The sequence below is a fragment of the Suillus fuscotomentosus genome (assembly GCF_016647785.1).
Source record: "Suillus fuscotomentosus strain FC203 chromosome Unknown F5891scaffold_2, whole genome shotgun sequence".
NCBI lineage: Eukaryota > Fungi > Basidiomycota > Agaricomycetes > Boletales > Suillaceae > Suillus > Suillus fuscotomentosus.
Window position 1 is genome coordinate 64272 of NW_024539514.1, and position 26646 is coordinate 90917.

The 26646-nt window shown below is 46.6% G+C and overlaps 5 protein-coding genes across 5 annotated transcripts; 4 read left to right on the forward strand and 1 right to left on the reverse strand.

Moving 5' to 3' along the window:
• Positions 1 to 10247: 10247 nt before the first annotated feature.
• On the forward strand, positions 10248 to 12776 carry F5891DRAFT_974238 (uncharacterized protein; the record flags this gene model as incomplete). Its single annotated transcript, XM_041376439.1, has 13 exons — positions 10248 to 10270; positions 10513 to 10532; positions 10581 to 10610; positions 10993 to 11072; positions 11182 to 11212; positions 11253 to 11337; positions 11387 to 11483; positions 11542 to 11611; positions 11690 to 11721; positions 11786 to 11980; positions 12036 to 12362; positions 12431 to 12727; positions 12759 to 12776. 13 exons carry the CDS (start codon positions 10248 to 10250, stop codon positions 12774 to 12776), a joined length of 1305 nt encoding a protein of 434 aa, XP_041233112.1.
• Positions 12777 to 17647: 4871 nt separating this feature from the next.
• On the forward strand, positions 17648 to 19574 carry F5891DRAFT_1168868 (kinase-like domain-containing protein; the record flags this gene model as incomplete). The annotated part of the gene is made up of 7 exons (XM_041365472.1): positions 17648 to 17670; positions 17849 to 17956; positions 18114 to 18188; positions 18290 to 18510; positions 18562 to 18701; positions 18758 to 18944; positions 18967 to 19574. The coding sequence occupies 7 exons, from the start codon at positions 17648 to 17650 to the stop codon at positions 19572 to 19574; spliced, it is 1362 nt and encodes a 453-aa protein (XP_041233113.1).
• Positions 19575 to 20761: 1187 nt separating this feature from the next.
• F5891DRAFT_204817 (uncharacterized protein) lies at positions 20762 to 21728 on the reverse strand. Its single transcript, XM_041370889.1, has 3 exons — positions 21446 to 21728; positions 21172 to 21390; positions 20762 to 21120 (listed from the first exon to the last, which is right to left on the reverse strand). Exons 1-3 carry the CDS (start codon positions 21603 to 21605, stop codon positions 20840 to 20842), a joined length of 660 nt encoding a protein of 219 aa, XP_041233114.1. The 5' UTR covers positions 21606 to 21728; the 3' UTR covers positions 20762 to 20839.
• Positions 21688 to 22378, forward strand: F5891DRAFT_996026 (mitotic-spindle organizing gamma-tubulin ring associated-domain-containing protein). Its single transcript, XM_041378337.1, has 5 exons — positions 21688 to 21727; positions 21783 to 21845; positions 21904 to 22007; positions 22065 to 22121; positions 22200 to 22378. Exons 2-5 carry the CDS (start codon positions 21794 to 21796, stop codon positions 22218 to 22220), a joined length of 234 nt encoding a protein of 77 aa, XP_041233115.1. The 5' UTR covers positions 21688 to 21727; positions 21783 to 21793; the 3' UTR covers positions 22221 to 22378.
• An 11-nt stretch (positions 22379 to 22389) lies between these two features.
• On the forward strand, positions 22390 to 25575 carry F5891DRAFT_204754 (uncharacterized protein). Its single transcript, XM_041370888.1, has 3 exons — positions 22390 to 23225; positions 23285 to 25348; positions 25404 to 25575. The coding sequence occupies exons 1-2, from the start codon at positions 22574 to 22576 to the stop codon at positions 25330 to 25332; spliced, it is 2700 nt and encodes an 899-aa protein (XP_041233116.1). The 5' UTR covers positions 22390 to 22573; the 3' UTR covers positions 25333 to 25348; positions 25404 to 25575.
• The last annotated feature ends 1071 nt before the right edge of the window (positions 25576 to 26646 follow it).

The window sequence follows — 26646 nt, forward strand, 5'->3', positions numbered from 1 at the left end:
TGAGACCATATTGTCAATATGGGACCATTTATATATATATTTGTAAATGGTGTCATGTCTAAATGATCTGATTTTCATATTTTAATAGAAACTCAAAAAAGTGTCCCAATGAGTCACCTAATTAAAATAGCCATATCTTCGCACGGCGTCAATGGATTCTCACGCTATAGGGGACATAATTGTAGCCGAGAAGCGGAGCTTTTTGGGACCTCCCTTTGACTTAGTCAGATTCTCACACCCTGGCTTGCAATAACACAATTACATGAAAACCTACAAACATTGGGACACTTTTTTGAGCCACTGTATCCTACATCTTTGATTTGCTGGTGGCTACATCAGCTGTATGTCTTGATGAAATGTATCTAGTCTCACCCATATATGTACCCATCTATGTACAATTCCCCCACGTCAGCCCACCCATCTATTTAATACATCCTATGTTGGCCCACCCATCTATATAATACATCCGACATCAGCCCACCTGTCTATATAATTATACCCCACCTTGGCCCACCTGTCTATGTAATAAATATTTTATCGCACCCTCAGCCCACCTGTCTATTTGATATCCCTTTTGTTGGCCCACTTGTATATGTAATACTTTCCATGTCGGCCCACCTATATATGTAATACACCCCACATCAGCCCACCCATCTATGTAATATTCCCCTACCTTGGCCCACCCATATATGTAGTACACCCCTGTCAGCCCGCCTGTCTATATAACAATATTTGCCTTACATCTCTCTTCAGCCCAGCTGTCTATAATATCCTACTCTACATATCACCCAGATGGGCCCACCCATCTCCATGAATGATCACATTCTCCCGGCCCATCCCTCAACATCAAGGATATATATATCATTGGCATACATGGGCCACCCATCTCCATCGGAAATAATATGTGTCCCGGCCCATCTGTCATCATCGAGAATATACACAACATGGGCCCATAATCCACTGGCCCGTCTCATATGGGATATTATGTAGGTCGGGTGGCCCATATAATACGGAATTTGTCACTGAAGGGGCTCAAAGCAGGTCGTTTCATATTTTCAGATGATGCCTTTGATGCAGATCTAAATGAACCTATCGCAACTAGAATATGGATGATACAGGAAGCTCACACTACACCTAACATTACTTGAGTCAAAGCTGCTGTACCTTGGGACTCAGACAAAGAAGAGGAGAGAAAAGACATCCGAAGACAAGTTCAAATGAAATGTGTAGCCTTTGCACCTCCGCATCCTATGCCTGTCAAATCCATGATGGATGAAGTAGAAGACCTTGCATGGGAAATGCACATGCTCGACATAGGAGAGGCAGCTTACTCTGGATGTTACACTAGATTAGTTTGCTTGGCACCAGCAGTGGCACAGGCATGGACACCTCCAAGAACTCACCAACTTACAAGTCAAGCGTCGACGCAAGCTCTGTCCCTTACTCCTCTGTCCTATATTCCCCTGCCATCACTTCCCTCTTCTTCCATGCCCCAAATCGACTCTTCCTGCTTCTTCTGCAGAGGACCACACGTCATATGCAACTGTGCAACAGCGGGAGAGTACTTATGTGCAGGGCGAATCATTCGTGAAGGCAATTACTTCCTGTTTCCAGATTGATCGCGCATCAGACATTCTCAAAATGAGACTATCTGTCAAGCTATAGATGCATGTTATGCTCTAGCTAAATCTACAACACTGGTGTAGAGACTCACGTGTCTCAATGCCGAGTATGCGGCCCTTATCCACACATTCCTATGTGATCCAGCTCTAATCCAAAGGACCAGTCTCACACGCACTCACGCGCACCTTATTTACACTCGCGCGCACTCAAGCGTGCCTTACCTGCGCTCATGCTATGTGTGCTTCACGCGCGCTGTAGAGACTCATGCATCTCATGGTCTGATATGGCACTTTACACTAGGAAGTACATAGCACGAACTTGTAGTGTCACTCTGTGCACTACCCACAGCTATCTCTATATGACGCGCAGCTTTCCCGCACAACGCGCGCCATGTGCGCACCATTCCCGCACTTCGCGATGTATACGCGCGCGCGTTCCTGCGCTTGCACGCCCTATGGCGCCAGCCATCCAGAAGCATCCATCCACTGTCCACCAAGCTCCCTAGTACGTATATTTCCATTTCCTTTATTAGCATAGTTCCACCTTTATTTTTATCATGGATTCTCACTCATATATATCTTTACATACCTACTCGGTAGCGCTTCGTCTCCGCATGACCGCGCTTAGGCGCGCTATATAAGCGCCAGCAGTACTTACTTTTCACCTTACCTGACTTTTACCTCCCAATTACTAGTTATCACTTACTTACTACTTAGCAGAATATAGTAGAAGTCTATTTGTCTATACTTCGCATCTCCCTTCTCTTTTCTTGCATTATATTATCACTTGAGTCTAGTCTTTATCATTTTCCGCATACGCGCGCGCGCTTTCCCGCGCTTCGCGCTAATATGCGCGCGTGTTCCCGCGCCTTGCGCGCACCTGCGCTTTCTCGTGCTTCGCTGAAGCGCGTACCTCTAGATCTTGGCTGCACTCACTTCCCCTTTAGGGTCGAACGCACTTGTCTCCTCAAGTAACGCAGGCTAGGCAACGCACGACCTTCAACTATTATAGATACAGCTAGGAGCATTATTTGTTCCTCTCTGTATTGTTGTTTCTACAGCGCGTTCGTGCACCTCGTCCTAGGTCTTCGCGCTACCGTCCGTTCATTTGTCCCATGTCCTTACTGATTTGCTGGTGCGTTATTCTTATCTCATTTATTGAACTAACGAAATCTTCGGTCCGACGTCTGCGCTACATATAGAAAGTCTATTTAAACTTAGTTATAATTAGAGTTGATATGGTTACTCGGTTCAGGAGCACGCTCGGAAGCGCGCCGCATAGCGTAATCTCCCTTCTTAAATACAGAAGGGATTCTTTGGTTCGGGTACTTACTTTCTCCTTATCTCTGGGTACTGGAAAGTGTATAGATCACCTCCCTGCTTGAAATCTGATCATATTCTCCTATCAACTATCATCTGTGCACCCACTCTTCATTAAGGATCTTTTCCTTTAAACACTCTGAGCGCACCTTACCTTCTCGCGCCTGTTAGCGCCCGCCTAGCTCATAGAGTTTCCTTTCATTTTTATTCCAAGGAACTTCTCTCAGTGGTTGTCCTTTGGGTCGAGTTGTTGTCTTGTATCCTGGTCTTGCTGTAGAGCACCCATTTGTTTTAAGTGTTTTCACCTATAGTCAAGATTCCTCATCTACACCGGTGACAGGAGCTAACCTTGTCAAGATTGGCGAAAAGAGCCAACATGATGGTACTTCTACCAGTGAAGTCCCCTCTTCAGCCTTTACTTTAGAATCATACTTCCTACAGTGTGTTCCAATAGCAGAGAACCATGCAGTCGTTGTAACTGTGGAAGAAGCCAAAGACTCAGAGACTTCAGAGGTACTCACCATCACGCGCTCTAAGACGAAAGCATCGGCAACTGAACATGAGAGTTCCAAACCTGCCACTAATGCACCTAGCACGCACGACATCATTCCTTCCATGCTATCTTCATCTATCACCCCACTGCAAACAAAACAGACTCCTCCTGCCTTTACTTATGAATCGAAAGTTGCCAGCCCAGAAACAGCCCGAAGAGTCTTCAAGAATGTCCTGGAAATGACGGTCCTGAACCTCACAATATCGGACTTACTTGCAATCAGCCCAGACCTTCAAAAGGAAGCTGTGGAATATTGTAAGGTTCAGCGTGTACCTACTCCCACCATATCTCTCACCACCAATGTCACCACAACACCTGCTTGCAGATCGAGTACGCTACTCCACTCAGGGAGCTTTGTGTCACCCTCAACAGAGTCCACTTGGAGCTAGGATTGCTCAATGAAGGCTCTGAGATTGTCATAATCAGAGAAGACATTTGGAAGAAGACTAACGCACCTTGGAACCTGGGGATTCATATGAGCATGCAAACTGCAAATGGAGGAGCGCAGGAGATGGGTGGGTGTGTCAAGATGTTAGAGATTGATGTCAATGGCATCAAAACATGGGCACACGCATATGTGGTGCCAGACGCACCTTATCGACTCTTGCTAGGATGACCATGGCAAAGACTCGTTTGCCTATCTAAGAATGAGACATGAGATGAAGTTTCAATAACCATAAGTGATCCTCTCAACAGAACTAATATTCGTACCTGCAAGACATCAGCACGACCTTGGCCCCAACCAGGATCATTCATAGCCACATCCACACCTTTCTTCATGCTGCCCTCAATCTTGAACCTCTTACTACCAAGCTCACGAACCGTCACACAGTCTATCCCATCCACACCCCACATTCCATCATCTCAACTCCATGCAACAACATTCTGCAACATGCTCTTAAGACATTCATTTGACTTTGACCCTGTTCACCACATATTAGCGTATAAGAAGGTTGCGAATAAAGTCAAGCCTGTAACTACGATGATGCCAGCACACATGTGAATCATCTGTTGTTTTCCAGAAGACCCTCTTGCATCATTGCCATTCCTTTCCCACACACCCTCAGCCTTCATACCCGGCACCCATCTTACCCAAGAACGAATGGACGAGCTCGGAGTTTTCAAGAACGAGTTCCTTCTTCCCAAAGAATGAAAACTTGCCACTCACGTTCTGATGAACAATGAGCTTGCGCTTGCCTGGGACAAGAGAGAAGGGATGCTTCAGGGACGACTATTTTCCACCCATCATTATACCCACTATAGAACATATGCCATGGACTCACTGCCAACCTCCAATTCCCCTAGGTATTAAACACAAGGTAGTTAAACTAATCAAGTCCAAGATAGCCTCAGGCGTTTATGAGGCATCCAACTCATCCTATCAATCCTGCTGGTTCTGTGTCACAAAGAAAAGTGGAGCTGTGCATATTGTGCATGACTTACAACAGTTGAACTCTATCACCGTCAAAGATGCTGCCACAATGCCATATGTTGAACTCTTCACAGAACAATGCGCAGGACATGCCATATACTCCATGATGGACCTTTTCGTCGGGTTTGATCATTGTGCCCTCGCCGAAGAATCATGAGACATCACCACATTCCAAACCCCCCTTGGAACCTATCACCTCACCGTCCTCCCACAAGGATGGACTGACTCCTCAGCCGTTTTCCAAAATGATGTTGCATTTATCCTGCAAGCTGAAACTGAGGTCATGCCAAATTTCCAAGACGATGTCAACATTCTAGGTCCTTCCATGTGCTATGAGCTGCCCGACGATTCATATCAGACTCTCCCCGAGAACCCGGGAATCTGCAGATTTGTATGGGAGCATTGCACAGACGCTAATCGCGTACTTCACCAACTCAAACACGCAGGAGCCATGGTATCAGCCAAAAAGCTCTCTTTATGCATGCCCAAGGTCATTGTTGTTGGACATAAATGTACCTATGAGGGATGCATTCCAGATGAGACCAAAGTCTCGAAGATCAAGAACTGGCCAACCTGTACCTCTCGAACTGAAGTACGAAGCTTCTTAGGAACAATTGGGACCATTCGTATTTGGATCAAGGACTATGCACATACCACACAACCTCTCACCAATCTCACCCGTGCCATACTCTATGCACATGCCCATGGTGCAGGGCTTCTCTTACATAGTGCAGGCGTGATGCTCACTGTCCAACTGGCCAGAATTCAAACAGCCTTTTCGTTAACAACTCACACTAAAATATGATTATTCCTCTCTCCATCTTACAATATGTGATCACTGCTACCCACACACACATTCTTTGGCATCATGTCCAAACGAAAACCTGATATGTGGACATCACGCTCCGCACCATATGTATCACCATTCGGTCAATCACAACCAACCTATCATCAGGTTTTGAACACCCCACCATCACAGCACAACTACCAACCACCATCGCGCACACATTGCATCCACCAAACTCCAAACCGGACCTTCATTACACCCATCATACCTACCATGCATTGGATGAGATATCTCCCTCTCATCTATGGGTTAAAACTTACCCTCCACCTCTTGCACCTACAGGCTTCTCCCCCCCCAGCACTCGTGCACTATGTCCGTCAATTCTACCAGCAGAAACCAGCAACAGCATACTCGCTCCTCCAGCTCTCAGAAATGCTCCCCCCCAACATCACCAGATGCCAGACTTAGCAAGAGGCCCAGAACATTTCGTGACCCCAGCTTGCCACTTCCATGCTGTGCTGTCTGCCTTGGACGCAGCACCCACCGCATTATTGAATGTTCTGCCACACACACATGGGACGGAAAATATGATACCATGGCAGAGCGAATCCACAAAGTGCTCTGGACCAAAACTGGCAAGCAGTTATGCACAGCCTGGCAACGCGAGGAAGGTTGCAGCAGCAACAGACATGATGACAAACATATCTGCTCAGAATGTGGAGCCACCATGCACGGAGCCCAGCTCTGTCCTAGAGCGCAGAAGGCTTAACCCAATCTTACCCTACAAAGCAGAAGCATGGGACAGAGAATTAAACAATGCCAACCTTCTAATCCACTTCGCCAAAGTCCCCCAAGGTATCCATTCCGGTTTCATCCTAAACTTCCCTACTATACACACCACCCAAGCCCCTGCTAATAGCAAATCCCTCATTACGTATAAAGAACAGTTCAACTCCAGTATACAAGAAGAAATCCGAAAATCACGCTACATAGGACCCTTTTCTGACTGCACACTTACGAATCTTATTGGACCATTACAGACATCCCCACTCTCTATTATTCCGAAACCGGGCAAACTGGGAAAATTTAGATCAATCCAAAATTTCTCCTTCCCTCGCACTCCCGATACCCAATTTCATAACCCATCTATCAATTCCTACATTAATGCTGATGATTTCCCAACTACTTAGGAAAAATTTTCCGTCATTTACTTATTAATTTCGAGACTTCCTCCAGGTTCAGAAGCAGCTACTTGTGACGTAGCTGAAGCATATCACATCATTCCCCTCCACCCTTCTCAATGGCCTGCAGCCGTAGTGCATACCTCAAACACCGAGTTCTACATAGATATGTGCACAGCCTTCGGAGCAACCCCATCTGCAGGCACTTATGGACATGTTGCGGATGCAGGCGCCAAGATCTTCTGTTTCCAAGGCATCAGACCATTAGATAAGTGGGTCAACGACCACATATTCTTTAGAATCCGTAAGGAGTTTTTAAATGAATATAATTGTAATTGCGCAGAATGGCATCACGACCTAATAAGCGAGGAATGCACCAATCAGGCAGTCGCATTTGGTATGGCGGACACATTTTTGATGATGATTCTATAGAAGAATTCAGTGAAGACTGTTCTCGGCCCATCAGGGACTTCTCAAACACATTCCCGAGATCAGATCACAATGCTTTATTTTCCCATAATCTACAAGATATAGATGACACATCTATAGACTTAGGCATTTTTTGGCAGCTTAACAAAGATCAGCCATTCGCTCCCTCGACCATATACATCGGGTTTCTATGGGATATCCTCCGCCGCACAGTCTCTTTAAGCCAGCCAAAAGTCGACAAGTACCTTGCGGCTATCCACGCATGGAGGAAGAAGCCCACCTATGTGTTGCAAGAAGCTCTTGAACTCTACAGTAAACTAATGCATGCGTGCACAGCAGCCAAAAGAGGAAGGGCATACCTCACCAGCCTAGAAAGATTCATTGCTGTCCTCCAGAAAAACCCCCACCTTCCCCAACGCTCCGACAAAGGTATCACACCCGACCTCGACTGGTGGTCTAGCTTACTTCAGTCAGGTGGTGTTTCATGTCCAATTTGCCCACCAGCATCCTTTTCAGTTCCGCTTGCCTTCTCGGATGCTAGTTCCAGCATAGGCATAGGCATCGTCCTTGACAACAAGTGAAATGCTTGGAGACTCATACCAGGATGGCAAACAGACGGAGGGGAGAAACATGACATTGCATGGGCAGAAGCCATTGGCTTTGAGTTACTGGTCTACACCCTCGCCACTCTCCCTAACACTAGCGACCACATCATTGTTTGCGGTGACAACACGAGCGTCATTGAAGGATGGTGGAGAGGGAGTCATAGGAACAAAGCAGTCAATGAGGTGTTTAAACACATTCACTCTCTACCCAGACATCTCGAAATCCATACGGAATATGTCATCAGCAATTCAAACCCTGCAGATGGACCTTCCAGAGGAAAATACGGGCCAAAACACCTTTTACTCCCTCCCTCCCATATTCCACCCGCAATCAGACACCTCGTCATCGACGCATTGAGTCCCCTCACTCCCACAAAACTCCGCCTATTCCACAATGGGAAGTACTCCACTCCCACTGCCAAAGTCATCAATCAAACCCTCATCTGTCAGCAAGCATTCGAAAGACCAGAGCATCCCGTGTTGAAGATCAAATTATCTTCAACGCCATCTCCCAATGATTCTGTAATCACGCACCATCACTTTAGTGCTCCATTGACACCCCAATCCACGCTGACTTCAGCTAGTTCCTCCCCAATGTGCTATAAGTCTGGTCTGATTCCCCTTCCATCCCCCTTGAGACCTCATTGTCTAGCTCACAAAAGGCTTCGTAAGTGGCTGCCGGCAGGAGAGAATGTGCATAACCCTTCTTCTTCATCTCCCAACGCCCAACACATTAACATATCCGATGACCAACTGAACCGAATTCTAGAAGTAATAGGATCATCATGGGCAAACTCCACCAAGGAGACGTACGGAGCAGGACTTTTGGTATTTCATGTATACTGCGACTCACTCAACATAGCGGAAGACCAGCGTTGCCCAGTATCACCTACTCTGCTTCTTGCCTTTCTGTCCAGTTGTGCCAACTTATACTCAGGCACAGCATTAGAAAACTATGCCGCAGGCCTCAAAGTGTGGCACCTCTTACATGGACATCCGTGGATAGTGAACGCAAAAGAATTGAAGGCCATACTTAACGGAGCAGCCACATTAGCCCCTACATCATCCAAATCCTCCAAACACAATCCATTCACTGTCGAAATACTGTCCATAATCCACGCAAATATCAACCTAGATGATCCTTTAGATGCCGCTATATTCACATGCATTACTACCACATTCTACTCTATCACTAGACTAGGAGAGTTCACAGTACCCGCCATCAAGGCTTTCAATCCTTCCAAACACATAACACATGAAAATGTTTCAGAAACCATGGATTGCAACAACCTACCAGTCACAAAATTCCACATCCCGAGTACCAAAGCATCTCCAATCAAAGGAGAAGACACTTTCTGGGCCGCTCAAGATGGTCCCTCAGACCTGAAAGCGGCCCTGGAAAATCATTTTTGCATCAACCAAGCTGACAAAAAAGTGCACCTTTTCTCCTGGAAGCATCCAAAAGGCTTAAGACCACTTTTGAAAGCAGAACTTTTGAAAAGACTCAGTAGCATCACTCATGACGCTAAGCTCCCAGACCTAAAAGGTCATGGACTTAGAATAAGTGGAACATTGGAATACTTGTTGAGAGGAGTTCCCTTCAACGTAGTCAAATCCATGGGAAGGTGGTCAAGCGATGTGTTTACTCTCTATTTGCGCGAACACGCTGTCATCATCGCACCATACATTCAATCTTCCCCAGCTCTAGAACCGTTTACTCGCCACACAATGCCCCCAGTGTGATAAACACAACTGTGAGTGCTGCTCCTACCTTTCAAGATGTCAAACTTTGCAGTTAGTGTCGCCGCACTCCTAAACTTATGGGATCTCAGCTCACCTTAAAACCTTTCAGGTTTGCGTGCTTGCAGCAGGCCGAGAAGCCCTTTGGGCTTTTGCCCAAATATACCATTCCTTTCTGCATAGATTAGCTCACATCGAAGTTGCATGTATCCAAATGACCTCCTAATCACCCTTTTTTTTCTCTCACAAACACCTGAGCGTCGAAAGGCATAGAGCATATATAAAGGTGTGGTTTCATTAAAAACATGAATTTTATCATTGGCAGGTTTCAAACCCCCACATTCCAAGAGAAACAGATTTTGACTCTGATAATCACTGGGAATTTCATCTTTAGCAGGTTTTTAACCCACACACACAGATTTGAAACAGATTTGGATTCTGTTGTAGCAACTGTTTGACTGATACCAGTTGAATGCATCTGTGGAGAGACCATGAAGAAGTAAATCTGCAAGGCAAGTCTATCATTCCCTGTTACTCACCATGTTTTTCCTCAGCTAAATAGATGAATTAAATACAGAATGCAATACAGCACTTTCAAAAAGTGAGAGAAGAGCAACATGATGATGAAAGGTCTCAAATACAGCTTGAATCTTTGCCTTGAATCTCAGCCTTGATAGATGTGTATTCTTCCTCATTCCTCAGGTCACTAGAATCAAACTTGATGTGTAATCTGCTCTTATTCTTCAACCAAGTTGAGACCTTTGAAAAGAATTAAATTATTTTTGTACTTATTATTCCAAGTTTGCATCAAGACTTTGGTCATATATTGAACTTTGCATCAAGGATACTTGCATTTGCCTCTGGTAATTTTTTAGCAAAAAAAATTCCTAATTTGTGTATGAAACCAACAGAAATATCAATCAAGCTAGAGATCATCAATGGTATATGAGTTAAAAGCAGTAGAGATAGATATTTTACAAAAATGAATCTTTGGGCCTAGTTGGATGAGATAGAATTGATGTCCAAGCCTGACGATGCCTGACCCTTGCATTCATACTTCATCACACTGAATGCAGACATTAATTTCTAACATCCCTCTTGGGCCCAATCATATGTGTTCCTTCCATTGTTATTTGTCACTTGTGGCTCAGACATTAATACCAAGATATCACAAACATTATGGGCCCACCGTAGTGGTCTGCCATCAGCACTTTTTCAGAGCAATTGCTAGATAAAGAGGTCTTGAATCACAGTAGAAATCTATTCCTCTACACTTCGCATCTCTCTTCACTTATCTTGCATTATATTATCACTTAAGCTTAGTCTCTATTGTTTCCGCATACGCGCACGCGGTTTCCCGTGCTTCGCGCCAATACGCGCATGTGTTCCCGCACCTCGCTTCAGTGCGTACCTCTAGATCTTTGCTGCACTCGCTTCCCCTTTAAGGTCAAATGCACTTGTCTCCTCAAGTAACGCAGACTAGGCAACGCGCAACCTTACAACATTTTTTAGATACAGTCAGGAGCATCATTTGTTCCTCACAGTATTGTTGTTTATACACCGCCTACATACCCACCATGAAGGACTATGGGGAAAACACTTGTGGATCAAGCTGCAAAAATGCGTCAATGAAGTTGGTAGACACGCTGCGACTAAAATTGATGAAGGGTCTGTTTTTTTTGTTTCATCATAGACATCTATTATAAGCATTCCTCAGGTTTGCGGCAGTGCCAAGGTGGAGGAATCTCAACCAATTCAAGGAGATCATGGGAGTTAGCTTTGCTGATGGGACAAAGCACGAAGACATATTAAAGGTGATCAACTCGGACACTCTTGAGATCTCAATTCTAATTGATGTCCCTTTACATGTAGTTGATTCTATTTGTTGCCCATGACATACTTGATCCTGAAACACACGAGTCTGGATATTTGCTCCTTCAATGTATTTGAGCCCATTTAGATGTAGACATGTTCGCAGCTCTCGAGGTTCATACCACACAGACCCTCGCTGCTGGTTGAGCTGCTCTTGACGAGTTTTCAAGACTCATGGACGTAAGTTGTGCTTCACTGACATGCTAGCGCTGTCTGAATCAAACGGCTGATGGATCCTCCATAGAAATATATTTCCAAGTCTGAATGTGAATCAAAGAGTTGGGATTTTCTGAAATATCACTTGGGCATTCACCTTTTTGACGATATCAAGACCAAAGGCGTTACTCGAAATTTTAATACCAAACCAAACGAGAAAGCACATAGACCTTTGAAAAAATCTTACCAGCTCCGAACAAATTTCAAACAAGTAGCAGACCAGGTCGGGCATTTTCTACTGCGTCTGAACTTGCATTGATTACTGTGAATACTAATAGATCTTACGTGTGGACCATTGGAGCCTTGTATCTGCATGGATTTGCTATCACATCAATGACCTTGATGCCTATAATGCAAGGAAAGAAGCGAGTAATCTTGATGATTCAGATTCCGATGATGAAGTTCTGAACGTGCCTGGACCGGAGTCCAGCTTTCATATCAAGCTTGGTTCATGTCAGTGTGCATCGTCGATACATGCCATTCAGCAAGCACACCTTGAAGACCCAGCATTTTATCAGTTTCATACCAAACTTAACCGCTTTCTCAACATGATACCTGTCATTGCACGAAATGGACATGTTGCACTTGAATTAAGTGCCAATATAGTAAGATTTTTGTTCATATTGATAAGCCAGCTACAGCACTAATACTTTGATTTGTGCCGCACATGCAGGTAACAGAATTCCGGTACTTGAAAGCAAACTTCGAGTTGATGGTTGATTTTCGGACATCAACAGACTACCTCCACTGTTCTCCGATGTTTCACAATGCCCCAAGATATGACACTGTCATCATCAGGACTCAAGACGGGATCATATTTGGTCGCTTGATATTCATATTCACGTGCTTAGTTGAAGGCACAAGTCACCCCATGGCTCTTATTCAACCTTGTGATGCCCCATTCAAAATCGACCTTCGAAGGACAGGCTCCTGGGTTTATGGCAAGTTAGAGCTCAACCTCAGCATAAGAGTGAGTTTATTTTCACTGAATCGATTATCAGGGGGGTGCTGTTGCTTGAGGATCACTCTCAGCCTGGTGACTTCCTTGTTGTCGATTCAATCGACACTGATATGTTCCTTTGTATGAAACTTCACAAAGACTCCCATGTATACTAATTATTCCAGTGTTATCTTAATCACTCTCTTATGGGAGATTCGTGCATAGTCTTTAATCCAAGTTTGCACTGTTCCAGCAGTGCCCAGAAATGTGCGGACTTCAGTGCGTGATGTGCATGGGGGCCAATGTTTGATTTTCGCGATCTTGGACAAGTCTGGGCTGCGGCCTTGATACATGCATAATTGTCTGACGATGAGAACTTCGGGTACATAGAGGAATAGTTTCTTCACAGAGATTGTAGCTCCTGCGTGTTTGAGTCTATGAAGGACGCGATTAGCATCAATGCAGTGCTCCCAGACAAATCTATGAATTCCTGAGTTCTCGGCAAGTGTTTCATATGTTCTGTCTGCCTTCTCGTAATGGGTCTTTGCTCCCAGAATATTGATGTCGTCTTGAAAATTTGGAGCCGTTTCGACCTCATTTTGAAGTATGAAGGCGACATCGTTTTGAAACATGGCAGGTGAGTCGGTCCAGCCTTGGGGTAGGACAGTGAGTCTGAAGGTGCCGAGTGGAGTTTGGAAAGTGGTAATGTCACGAGAGTCTTCTGCGAGAGCTCTGTGATCGAATCCGACAAATAAATCCATCATGGAATATATTGAGCGTCCAGCACATTGTTCAGCAAAGTGTTCAATGAAGGGCATTGAAGCTGTGTCCTTTACTGTAACAGAGTTCAGTTGTTGTAAGTCATGTACGATATGGATGGCGCCATTCTTCTTCACAACACAGAACCATTGTGACTGATATGACGAGTTTGAAGGTTCATAGACCCTGGACTTGATTTTGGCTTGGATTAGCTTGACGACTTTGTCCTTGATGCCTGGAGGGATAAGAGGCTGTCGGTGAGTCCACGGGGTATGTTCGATAGTGGGAATGATGACAGGGGGAAAATAATCATCTCTAAAATGCCCCTTCTCTGTTTTGTCCCAGGCAAGAGCAAATTCATTGTTAGAAAGCACTTGGGCAGCAAGTTTGCGCTCTTCCGCCCATAAGAATTTGTTTTTGAAGATTTTGAGGTCTTGCATGTGTTCTTTGGTGAGACGAGTACCAGGTTGAAATTCTGGAGGTTGAGGTGACAAGGAAGGAAGAGAAAGTAACGATCTTCGGGGAAATGGTGAATGATTCGTATGTGCGCTGGCATCGTGGTGGCTACAGGCTTAACCTTATTTGCGACCTTCTTATATGCTAATATGTGGTGGATGGGGTCGAAGTCGAACACTTGTTCTAAGAGCGTGTCGCAGAATGATGTTGCACGGAGTTGAGATGATGGGATGAAAGGCGTGGGTAGGGTCGACTGCATGATGGTTCATGATCTTGATGATAAGAGCTTGGAGACTGAGGGCAGTGTGAAGAAGGCCGCCGATGTGGCTATAAATGATCCTGGTTGGGGCCAAGGTCATACTGATGTCTTGCAGGTACGAGTATTTGTTACAATAATGCTTTTCTTCTGCTTCTTTGATTCTCTTTGTTCGATAGTATCCTTTCCATTTATGATCACTTACCTTTCTTGAACCATGTACTTATATCTCACGACTACCTTGGTCCGTGCGCACATATTGACTTATTTAAGCACATGTATTAGCTTTGTAGAACTTCACTTGAATCTTACTAGGTTTTACCAGAACTTCCTTTGCTTAAGACCTCCAATCTTAAGTCGTCTGAACTAGCATTCTTAGTCGAAGCACTCCTTTGACTAAGTCTTTACAGAACCCCTTCTTTTCTGAAGGACCTTACGAAACTCAACAGCCAGAAACTCTGTCGAGTCTCTGTTGTTAGAACTATCCTAGTTCGTAACAGTATTAGTACTATCAAGAGGATCACTTATGGTTATTGACACTTCGTCTTGTGTCTCATTCTTGGATAGGCGAACAAGTCTTTGCCATGGTCGTCCCAGTAAGAGTCGATATGGTGCGTCTGGCACCACATATGTGTGTGCCCACATTTTGATGCCCTCGACATTGATTTCCAACATCTCGACACACCCACCCATCTCCTGCACTCCTCCGTTCACAGTTTGCATCCTCATGCGAATCCCTTGGTTCCGAGGTGCGTTAGTCTTTCTCCAAACATCTTCTCTAATGACAACAATCTCAGAACCTTCGTCGAGCAATCCTAGCTCTGAGTGGACTCCGTTGAGGGTGACGCGAAGCTCTCTGAGTGGAGTAGTGTGCTCAATCTGAACTGGTGGCGATGTCGCAACGATATTGGCGGTAAGTGGTACTGTGGAAGTAGGTACGCGCTGAGTCCTGCAGTGTTCTACAGCTTACTGAGTCAAGGACGTTTCAGAACATGCACTTGGTTCGTTCTGAATCAGCAGCTTTGGACTCGTAAGTGAAGGAAGGTGGTATCTTCTTGGATTCGGGGTGAGGTTCTGATGTAGAAGCTGGGGATGCCGTGTTGGACGTATTGCTTTGTTCCGAGTCAATGGCCTTCGACTTTGAGTGCGTTATAGCTAAAAATTCGTTTGAAGGCTGACTTTCACCTTCATCTTCAACTGTTACGACTACCACGTGATTTTCAGCAATTGAAGTACACTGGAAAAAGTATGATTCTGAGATGAAGGCAGTGGTAGGGATGTCATTGGAAGACTGGAGCGAGGTGTCACGTCGGGAATTGTCAAGAGGGATAGAATTAGGACCACTTGCGGGTGTTGAAGCTTGGGCCGTCGCGTATCTAGTGTCAATAGCTTGCTTTAACATTTCATTCCCTGTTTGCCTTATGCGGGACTGGTCCGTAAATGCAAAGTATTGTTCATTGCAAATTATACGTCCAGCTCTTAAGTAGTCCCCGGCTATCGCGCAGGTCTGAATCACATGTGTCCCTCCACAGAAGAAACACATAGTCCTAGTCTGATTGTTGGGCGAGGATGGTAAGGGAGGAAGAGGAATGTAAGGTAAGGTACCAGATGTTGTGACTGAATTGACGAGTTGATGTGATTTCGGGGCTGCCCAAGCTTGTGCTGCAGCTGGAGCAAGGCATACAAGGCACGTATAACACCCTGAGTAGGCGGCATCTCCTATATCCAAGGTGTGCATCTTGCGCGCCAGATCCTCTACTTCGTCCATAGTTGATTTGACCGGTACCGGAGGGGAGGTAAATGCTATGCATTTTGTTTGCACTTCTCGTCATACGTCTCGCTTTTCCTCTTCTACATCATCAGAATCCCAAATTGGTTGTGCCAGCTTAGCTCGGGAGGCTCGATTTTCATGCATGGATTTGAGGCGACTAGCGATGGGCTCATTTAAATCCATGTCAGATGCTTCATCAGAGAATATGAATTGTCCTGCTTCGAGGACTTTCTCGAAATCAGTAGCTTCGTTATGAGTGTAATTAGCTTCCTTGAGTTTGAGTCGTCGATCGATAGCACGCCGTGCAGAGTGAGGAAGTCCTTGCCAAAAGTATCTGTCTCGTTCGCATTGGGAGATTTTTGAATTAGTCTCCAGCCATACAGCGATAGGATGAAATTGGCAATAGTATTGAAGAAGCTCCGTTTCTGTTGAGATGTCAGAGTCCACTGTATTTAGTACTACCCGTTCCAGGTCTCGGATCATATAGTGAGTTCCTTGGTTGGTGTGCGGATATTTTGCAAGGATACTTTGCTTGAATATCATAAAATCTTTACTTTCATAACCCGTTAGCATGACCCAGAAACATTTAGTGAGGACATCTGTATAATGGACAATTGCCTTGCACTTCTGTTCGTCCATGAGTGTGCATGAGGTTGCTAAATCTTCAAATAGTTCAAAAAAGTCTATGAGCTCCGATGTTTCCTCGTTAAAGGAGGGAGCTTTGTTTGATCCAGGGCCAGGCATGGCAGCGATACCTTTGTTGGAAGTAGACATGACGGTTTTCATTGAGGGCTTGGTCGATGTGATATGTGACGAGGGAAGGTGAGACGGTGCAGGTGTAGGATTGATGATGGTTGGCGCGAGTGTAACTGGAGGTATGGGAGTGTTTGGGACTGTTGGAATAAGCGGTTGAGTTTGAACAGGAGGGAAAGTGTTGTTTTGACAGATGAATGTTAGGGGTACAGCTGAGGCAACGTTCCTTGTGGCGTCTATGAGAGGTGGTACTGATGGCGTGAATGGAAGAAATCTAGCAGCCAGGAGCTTGAAAGAGGGCAGGGATGGTTTGTCGAGGATTGAAGGAAAGTCCGAAGATAATTCTAAAGCTTTGTCCAAAGAGGATCTTGCTGATTCTTCCGAGTTGATGGGGGAGGTTGATAGCTCTAAGAACGGGTTGATAGGTTGGTCTGAAAAAGTTGTAGGATTTGGGAGGGGAGGTTCTGGAATGATAGAAGTGTCAATTGTTGCAGGAAGTTTGTTTCGAGGACATTTCGGGGAGAACTGCGCGTTTTTGTGAAAATATTTTGGAATGGTGGGCGATGTTGATTGAGATGAATGAATCTAGAATTTTTTAATGAATCTGTGAATCAAACTGGAAGATCAATGGATCAGAATTGGGTGCAAGGAAAAGTTCGAAAAGGAGCCCCTCGTGGTGGGCTCCAAATATGTAAGGCTGTTTGAGAGTACGAAAGGGTTTGATGAATGAAGACACGCGATGTGTCGAGAGTAAGATGCAATGTGACAAGAGTAAGATGCGACAGAGTCGTTTTGGCTGGAGTGCTTTTGGCCTTTGGGACGTTACAGGTGAAAACTTTTGGATTACATGAGGAATACATGGATATTTGAAGAGTATATATACATACAAGTGTGAAAGGGATAGCCGAGTGGCTCAAACTATGGTACGATATGCTGAGAAACAAAGGGAAATTTGATGAAAGGGACTTTGGAAGAAGGGTGAGTGTGACAAGAAGGCTCATGTTCTACACAAGGTGATGGCATCACGTGACATAAGATAAGGTGTTTCTATGTACAAGAGGAATCGTAAAAATATGAAGGAATGTATCCGTGTGTCTCAGATATGAAGAGTAGAGGTCTTCGCATTGTTAAGACACGCGGACTGTGTTTGCATTAGTTATCAGTTCAGTCGGAGTGCAGAGGACATAGTATCCTTACAATACTACAGTAACTGTGAGCTTGTACAAACTGTGGAGTCCTGTTGCTTGCTGTCACAAGACTCCAAGTGTGTGACCTCTGTGAGAAAGATGTGATTTACTGATGTACATTAATTCTCTAATACAAGACATGTCAGTAAATGTATCTGAATGTGTCTGACATATGTCTGATAGATAATGTGCTTTATGTCAGCATGCTGGGGTGACATGTCAAACACTGGATAGTGTTGGTGGTGGTGTCAGAAAATTCAACATATCAGGTGATGTCTGGACTCTGGATTCAGTAATTTTAGTGATGTGGTGAGCCTGAATGCGATGTCAGTGCAGGCGTAGGCTGCATCATTATCAAGAAAACAAATATGTTGTTCTTGGTTGTAATAGTACTTTGCAAGTCCTTGTAGGGGATGGTGGAGGTTGGCGGCAAGAAGGTCAAAACGCGTGACTCGCGTGTTATTTGTTTCTATTTGGCTACTCTTTGCCCGAAAATCTGTCAGCCCAATCTTCCTTATAACCATTATGGATCACGACTATCCAAGGCTTCCGCGGCGGAATCGTAGCGGGGACGATCCAAAGATGATTGGACTATGGAAGGTTGGAAGGACTATTGGCAAGGGAAGCTCAGGTATCTATCTGGGTTGCTGGCAAACCATGCGCTTTCACTGATCCCAACTAGGCCGTGTAAGGATCGCACGACATTCAAAAACAGGACAATGTGCCGCAGTAAAGATTGTGTCACAAAACGTCCTCGTGAACCCTATCACCAAGCTTGTCGACTCCGCGGAGCATATACTTCTCAGCATTGAACGTGAAATCGTGATGTGAAGCTCATCGACCATCTAAACATAATGCGCCTCTATGACGTGTGGAAGACCTCCAGCGAGCTCTTCGATTATCTGTGCAACAAGGGGCGGCTATACACCTTCGAAGCATTGGGCTACTTCCAGCAAATCATCTCCGCAATCGACTATTGCCATCGACTCAACATTGCGCATAGAGATCTCAAGCCTGAGAACCTTCTCGTGGACCAAAACAAGAACATCAAGGTCGCAGACTTTGGTATGGCTGCTTGGCAGGCCAGGTCCAAAAATGGATTATTTCAGACGGCATGTGGAAGCCCTCATTATGCCGGAAGTCATCATGGGGAAGGAGTACAATGGACGCGCTTCTGATATCTGGTCCTGTGGCGTGATTCTATTTGCCTTGCTTGTGGGACGCCTTCCGTTCGATGATGAGGACCTACCAACACTGCTAGATAAAGTCAAGTCGGGAAAGTTTGATATGCCAGCCGGGATCGATCTCTTGGCCAAGGATCTTATCACAAAGATGCTGCAGAAGGACGCTGTGAAGCGCATCACGATCCCTGAAATTCTCGCTCACCCATTCTACCTTTCCCAAAAGCCAAAGTCTGTGGACGCGAGCACGCCGAGGCTCAATGATATAGCAAGACCTCTCTCTGACCTTGAAGACATTGACCAAGATATTCTCGCGAACCTCCGCACGGTTTGGCACGATACATCCGAGGAAGACATCAAAGCTAGCCTCAAGAGCTCCGAGCCAAACTGGCAAAAAGGCGTTTACCGACTGCTCACCAATTATCGGGACAAGCACTTGGAAAATTACGACGAGGAAGAGGAGATGGTGCAAAGAAATATACGTAGGAAGAAATCAATCGGGAATGACCCTTAGGGCATGACTGGGATCACATCCCAAACACCCCACCTGGCACGCGCGCCTTCGTTCCTTCCTCCTCGCGCAGCTCCTCCGACCCCGCGTAGGGCAGCTGGTCGCACGCTTCCCCTGCACAGCGATGATAGTGATAGAGACTGCATACAACCAGGCACTCCTCGTATAACTCTGTGTTCACCGACGCTGCCACATCCAGGGGCTGATCTCCGCTCTCCTTTGTCGTCATATATTACATCGCCCTTACCACCCACGGCTGGTTCTACAAATTCGCCTGCGATTGAAGTCCCGGAACTCAAAGATGATAAGATGCAGTATTTTTTCCAGCAAATTGTGGAACATCTTAATGCAATGGAGTCGCGCACTGCAGGCACACCCGTCTTGGTCTTGGAAACACCTCAGCTCTACCCACACCTGTCAATATCGAATTTGACAAGCATCGGAAAGGCAACATTGTGCAGACCAGGGGCTATTCGTCACCCCAGGAGATCATATCCGACGCGGATATAAGGCGCGAACGACGAAAAGGAGAATATATCTCTCAGTGTCAGTGGACCCGGAATTGTCAAGAAGTCATCTGTGCGGAGCAACGATGCTGACAGACGGTCTGCGTTCCGTGTGCAAATCATTGGGCTACCGCTCAACAAGCTACGCAAGAAGGGCAGCGGCGACACCGCGGCCGCCGTCTCACCTGCGTTTTCTGACAGTTCATTCACTCTTCCCGGGACGCCGCGGCGTTGGCTTGATAGTGTTTTCAAGTTCAAGCCAATAACGTACTAGCTTTTGTCCACGCATGACGGGTTCACATCACGCGAGAAGTGCCGTCGAATGCTGGTGAACATGGGCGTCTGCGTAGTCCTCATGCATGCGGAACAATCAGGTGTGCTCAAGTGCAGAACAAATGATACGAAGGATCTACCTGGATTTCTGCCGGCGCTGAAGTCAGTGCAGTTCCGCGTGGAGGTGCAGAGGCCGAGGCCTGTGCAAATCACTGCTGGATATCAGGTTGTACTACACTTGATACAGGAAAGGGGCGCGTTATCAAGCTTCCAGGTAATTTATCAAAAGGAACTGGGAGTTGGATATCCCACGAATGCCGATGACACCGAATAGTCCACTTTTCAGCCCCACAGAAACCGAGATGGGAGGGTACGAATTTAGCGAGAGGTTGGTGTACGTTGATTAGCTTACTGGTACGATCTGTGAGACATGTAAAATTATTTTACAGTAGATACCGCCAACATTGGTATTCAAATTTTGTGTCTCATCTATGGAAGTGGACCATCCATCATCATCATTGTGCTTGCGAACCGTGATGGGGGTTCAATGAGGAGCGTGTCATCACGATCAGTGACCATGGCTTCATCGATGGCTTGCGGAGGAACTGATTCTTTGAGGGAATGGTGTTCCCCTTGTTTTGATATGACTGCAGACGTAGGATCTACACTGCTGATTCGGATGAAACGTAGGAGCTGGATGTAAGCAACTTCCGTCTGATCCCATTTGCGGAATAGCTTAACGGTAGCTTCATGTGTAAGATCAGGCACATCTGCGCAATATGATCAACAAAGGCAAGGCAGTATGAACAAATCAATCTTACCCATTCCTGTGCGGTATTGTTCTGATTCACGGAGCTTGATCTCCTCCAGCTTCAACTCCTTGGTGCTTTTTGGTCGGCCCTTACGGCGAGCAGTTCTCTCCTGCTCGAGCTCATCGTCATGGCGTGTTAACCACACATTACTAATGATGGAATGTAGCTCTTCGAGGGAGAGCGTGCCTTCTGGAGGTATTGCATGGTAGAAAAATCCGTATACATCGGCTGAGGTTCACCGCATGAGAAGATGTGTGACATCAACGCAACATGGGATACGCACCCTGGGCAGAATGCTTCTTTGTTCGCTTTGATGCTGCGTCCGCGAGTTTTGCTTTTCGCAGCTGGACCCGGCTCAGCTGACCGGCCTTGCGGGAGTCTGGGTGAAAGACTTTTTCTTTCTTTGGCCTCGAGGTGCTTTTGGGTGTTTTTGAGGGAGCCATATTGGCATGAACTCGGAGGTGGGCTGCTGCAGGCTCATTCAAGTTTCTGCGTATATTGATTTCCTTTCTGGGATTTCTGTCCCTTGGAAGTGTTTCCCCACTGAACTTCAGCTAGGAGGCCCGTAAGTCAAAATTCTCATCTAGTCATAGCGGTACATCTCAATGATCTTCAACCAGGCGTTGACCTCATGTCGTCTAAAGAGGCAGACAGAATTAGTGCTGCTCAGCAGACCCTTGACAGTATGTTATCGAAGTTACACATGCGCCGTATTACAACCCTCATGAATGCGGTTCACAGCCCTCTATGAGATCTCTCAGCTGCTTAATACACAGCTTGATAAGGAGACGCTCGCGACATGTGTGGGTATGATCGAGAGTGGTGTCAACCCAGAGGCCCTTGCAGTATGCTAGTATCCGAGTGGTCTAAAAGCAATTTGGGACTGACAATTACTTATGCAGGCTGTCGTCCAGGAGCTGCGTCGTGAAACAGCTACTGCACAGAACGCACACTCTGATGTGCGTTGAATTGTTAGTAAGACACGTAAAAGAGTTCTCATACGCCCGACGGCCGTCGGGTCCGAATGCATGTACCAGGTCTTTTTTTATCGTGGTTGATCAAGCAGAGTCTCCAAGCAGTTGTGCCACATATAACCTACTGAGGTCGCCCTTCGAGCAGACATAGGGCTTGATATGTAATTTGACTTTGTTTTAAGCGTATTGAGCGTAATCATCTTGTAGACTTGGAAGAACACGTTTGAGCCAGTTTGAACTCAGTTTGATGACATGCCGTAGCTGCCGCGCCAAAGAGCTTTGGCAAGCGTTAAATTTATACCACCGCAAGGCAACTTCGGCCACTCTTCTTACTAGTGGCCTTCATCATCAACCTCCTCGACGTCCGAGCACTGTCCACGACGACCGCGCTATCTTACTGACACTCTTTTTCTTCTTGACGTCCGCTTCTCCCAGGCATGCAGCCCTCACAGTTGGAGATTCAGCGCGAGGTCGAGGCTTTGCGAGACATAAAGCGGCGTTCTACAGCACAAGGCGGTCCAGGTGCTCTTATTCTTGATCCTGATCTTCCGAACCCATCGTCTCCACCCTCACCAACATCTAGCTACTGGACTGCCACTGCGCCCCAGCAGTTACCAGATGGTGACTCCAGCAGCAGCTCTCACGAAGGCAGCTCTAGCTCAGAGGAGCGAAGCGTGGGCTTAGATGATCCTTTTCATCTTTTCTGGGTGCCAGCTCGTTTCCATCCTGAAATCGATCCGGGCCAGTTCAGCGCTTTTCTCAAGGAACACGCACGTACTCCGCCCCCAGATGGCGCCTCTGGACCTCTTCGATCAAATTCTTTGAGCATTCCTTCCACAGGTTTGGGACGCAAACGTTCAATGCTCAGCAGGCAGTATAAACCATCAGAGAATGACCAGGTCGAGGACGAGGATGAGAAGATCGTCCCCTCGCGCCCAAATCGCACACCTCTTGCAAATGCGCCACAGCTTACTATCAGCGACTTGCAAAGGCTGGAAACACTGGCAGAAGAGGCCTCAAAGAGCGACGATCCTACAAAACTTAGGAACGTGCTCAGGCGAAGTTTAAGCCTTAATGTGTCTCCTTCAGGTCAGTATGCAGAATAACTTCGAGTTGTCCTTAGCATCTGCTCAAGGCCTTGTCTTCAGCCATGGACAGGATGGACGACATTCCTGACATGCCAGATGAGGTCGATGCACCTATCATCGTTCCTCCTCCCGGCCTAATTCTTCGTCGAGCTGCGCGCACTAAGATCCGGAAGACCACCTTACCTGGTGATGGCGGTGGCCATCGGTTTGGGTCCGGACGCAGGCCTCGTGCTGCCGCACAGGGAGAACCACGTACCTCCAGTGACCTGTCTTCCAGTGATCACGTCTCGTCAAGTGATCACGGTGATATCACAGAAACAGGTAGACGACCTCGTGCCCTTTCTAACGAAAGCATTACAAGTGATGGCCATACTTTACAAACTGACGTGCTCATAGACGAAACACTCATCCTTGAAGCATACCTCTGTGACGTACCTGATGGTGAAGCTCCTTCAATCTTATCGCTAAACTCCGACCCCCCATTATTATCATTTTCTCCAGCACGCGATGAGCCCCCACCGACCCAAACCGAACCTAGCCCGGATACTCCCACCAATGCGATAGTTTTACATCACCCTCAACCACAGAGACTTACTCTGACCTCTCCTTCCGAAGAGTCGTCTCGAACGCCATCCCCCGATGCATCTACCTTGGCATCTACCGAAGCTATATCGACATCCAGCCTCCCACAGAAAACCCCAAGCCCTGTGCCAAAGAAGGAGAAGGACCGTAAGGGCCTGTTTAAATGGGGCAGCGACAAAGGCGGGAAGAAGAACGGCAAGGATAGGGAACGCGAGAAGGAAGTGCAGCGAGTGGAAAAGGAGAAGGAGGGCGGGTTCTTCGGATCCTTGTTCAGCAGCAAGAAAAAGGGAGACGAGCAGGCATCTCAGCCGCATCCATACGGGTCTGGGCGAGAGGCTGCTACTGCCTTACTTGGCCAGTCAAAATCTTCAAAACAGTATGTTCCTTCGCCGTCGCCACAACTGCCCGGCGGGCAAGGCGTGTACGCTCGATATCCCATCCACGTGGAGCGCGCGATCTATAGACTAAGTCATATCAAGCTGGCAAATCCTCGAAGGCCGCTGTACGAGCAGGTTCTCATCAGCAATCTGATGTTCTGGTATCTCGGTGTCATCAACAAGACGCAGAACCCTGCGGCAACTCCTGTGGCACAAAATCAACCAGCTACTACCGCCCTGGCCGCGTCCAATCCTGAAAATGAACAGGTAGAGAGGGAGAGTGAACGTCGAGAAGCGGAAGAGAGGCAGAGGGTTGAGAATGAGCGACTTGAGAGAGATAGGGAGATTGAGCGTGAAAGAGAGCTTCAACTTCAGCAGCAGCAACCACAGAAAAAGGAGTCTCAAAGGAGAGGCGCTCTTACAAAGCCCCCTAGCGGATCGCAAGGAGCTCGAAGGGTCGCTGAAATGCCAATTAAGGGTCCTCAATACGAGATGCAGCATAGAGAAATGGAGCAGCAGTACAATGGATCCAGCTACGGATATGGTTCCTCATCTCCGACGCCACTTGGTGGCGGTCCACCAAGGATGCAGCGACAGTCAAATCCGCCAGTTCATACGCCCCAGATTGTCCAGCCACAATCAACAAATTACATGTATCCCGGGTACTCGGGGCCTGGAGCGGCAGATCAACAACAGTTTCCACTTGACGCTATGCAGCCTACTGACTCGTGGACTTCGCCATCCACTCCTGGAGCTCCGCCCTTGTCGCGCACGCGATTAACTCCATCACCCCCACCTAATCATGCCCCAAGTAATACTTCCCAGCAAGCTCCTGCACGCCGTTCGCGGTCTCCACCGGCCCAAAATCATAATAAATACTCTGCGAATGCGTCACCCGCTGCCACTAATCGTGTCCAAGCTACACGGGCTACAACACGCTCATTATCTGCGACTGCGACTACGGGTGCTACTCCAGCCCTCCCCGCTGAAACAAAGACCAGGAAGGTAGCCAGTGCTCATGCCGTTATGTCAACACCACATAACAGAAGACCAAGAGCACATGCAGAACCTGCACTTCCGCTCCGCACAGAGCGGGGCGAGGAGGAAGACGTTCCCCTAGCAGTGTGGCAACAACAACGCCGAAAATAATCGCTGGCTGGTTAATGTGAGTGCAGGTCTCTTTCATCGATACATTCTCTTTCACTAACGACATGATTAAGTTTTGCCTAGTTTGCTCTTCTGTCCCCCACTTGCTAGTTGCTTTTTATATCTCCGCGAGCTTGTAACCCTGACAATGGTTCCAGCTATGTAAGATCCATGACGTTCAGGATATTTTGGGGATAAGTCGTTCACCCATCGGACCATTTTACCATACAGTACTACTGCTTTATTACCCCAGCATCACGTTGTATTTGCGTCGTTCAGCAGAAGCACCGCGGCATCTTCCTGCTTATACTTTCGTTGTATTCACAGTGGACTTGTAATCAAGGATCTATCAGAATTTGGACATTGGTGGATCTTTCTCTTTTGGCGCAAAGAAGCTTTTCCGACATCCTCCAACGTCTGAAGGAGAAGGCTCATGTTGTCACTGTGTGTAGCCGCCAGAGCAGGTACTTGTCGCCTTGTTCCCTCCAGCAGATATCATTTCACTAATCATTTTAATCTTCGGCTTCAAGGCTTTGCACTGGTTTGAAGAAGGGCTGTCCACTGACTTACTAACTCTACATAAATGGTCAGCCTGTGATATCGGACAGTTACTAGCAGAGAATCTGTCGGGGATTACAGCACATCAATTTGCGTTTTGCTTCGAATTTCCCTCGTTCACGAGTTGCAGCTTCGTGTCATGGAAATGCACCATTTCCTTTGGGGAAATGAGATTATGTTAACAGGGACAAGCAGCCAGTCTCGCCCCTTCGATGTTAGAGTTTGGTATTTTCACCCTTCGTCATCGTTCGTTGTTCGGATAGTGCCGACTTCGTATATATACCTATGTCGTAGACTGTCCTCTTCTTGTCGTCTCCCGCCATGTCGTAGACACTTCTTACAGCGTTGTTCTCCAGCTTCTATATTCGAACGTATCACCGTGTTGGAGGAAGGCGGCCCCCACACATGTTTCTGTACTGCACCCTTATGTGACCGGCTTGAATGAAAAACAAGAAATTATAGCTCAATATTTGTCTATCACGTGTATGCGGGACACCTTCAAGATATCTTGGAAGGACATTTGCGGAAGCATCTTACTGCAGTGGAACTCGGAACCGAGCTCCTTTTTTTTTTTGAACAAGTATCGATATCGCGGTCTGCCCTGACGAACCTGTGCAACCTACTAGGATGGAAACCCGCTCTCGTGGTGGAAGGACTCTCCCTCATCCCTGCTTAACACCTATTACACCAGGGAATGCCGCCCTCCCGGCCATCAGTAAAACATCAACTTATCTCTGTCATATCTATATCATTCCCCTC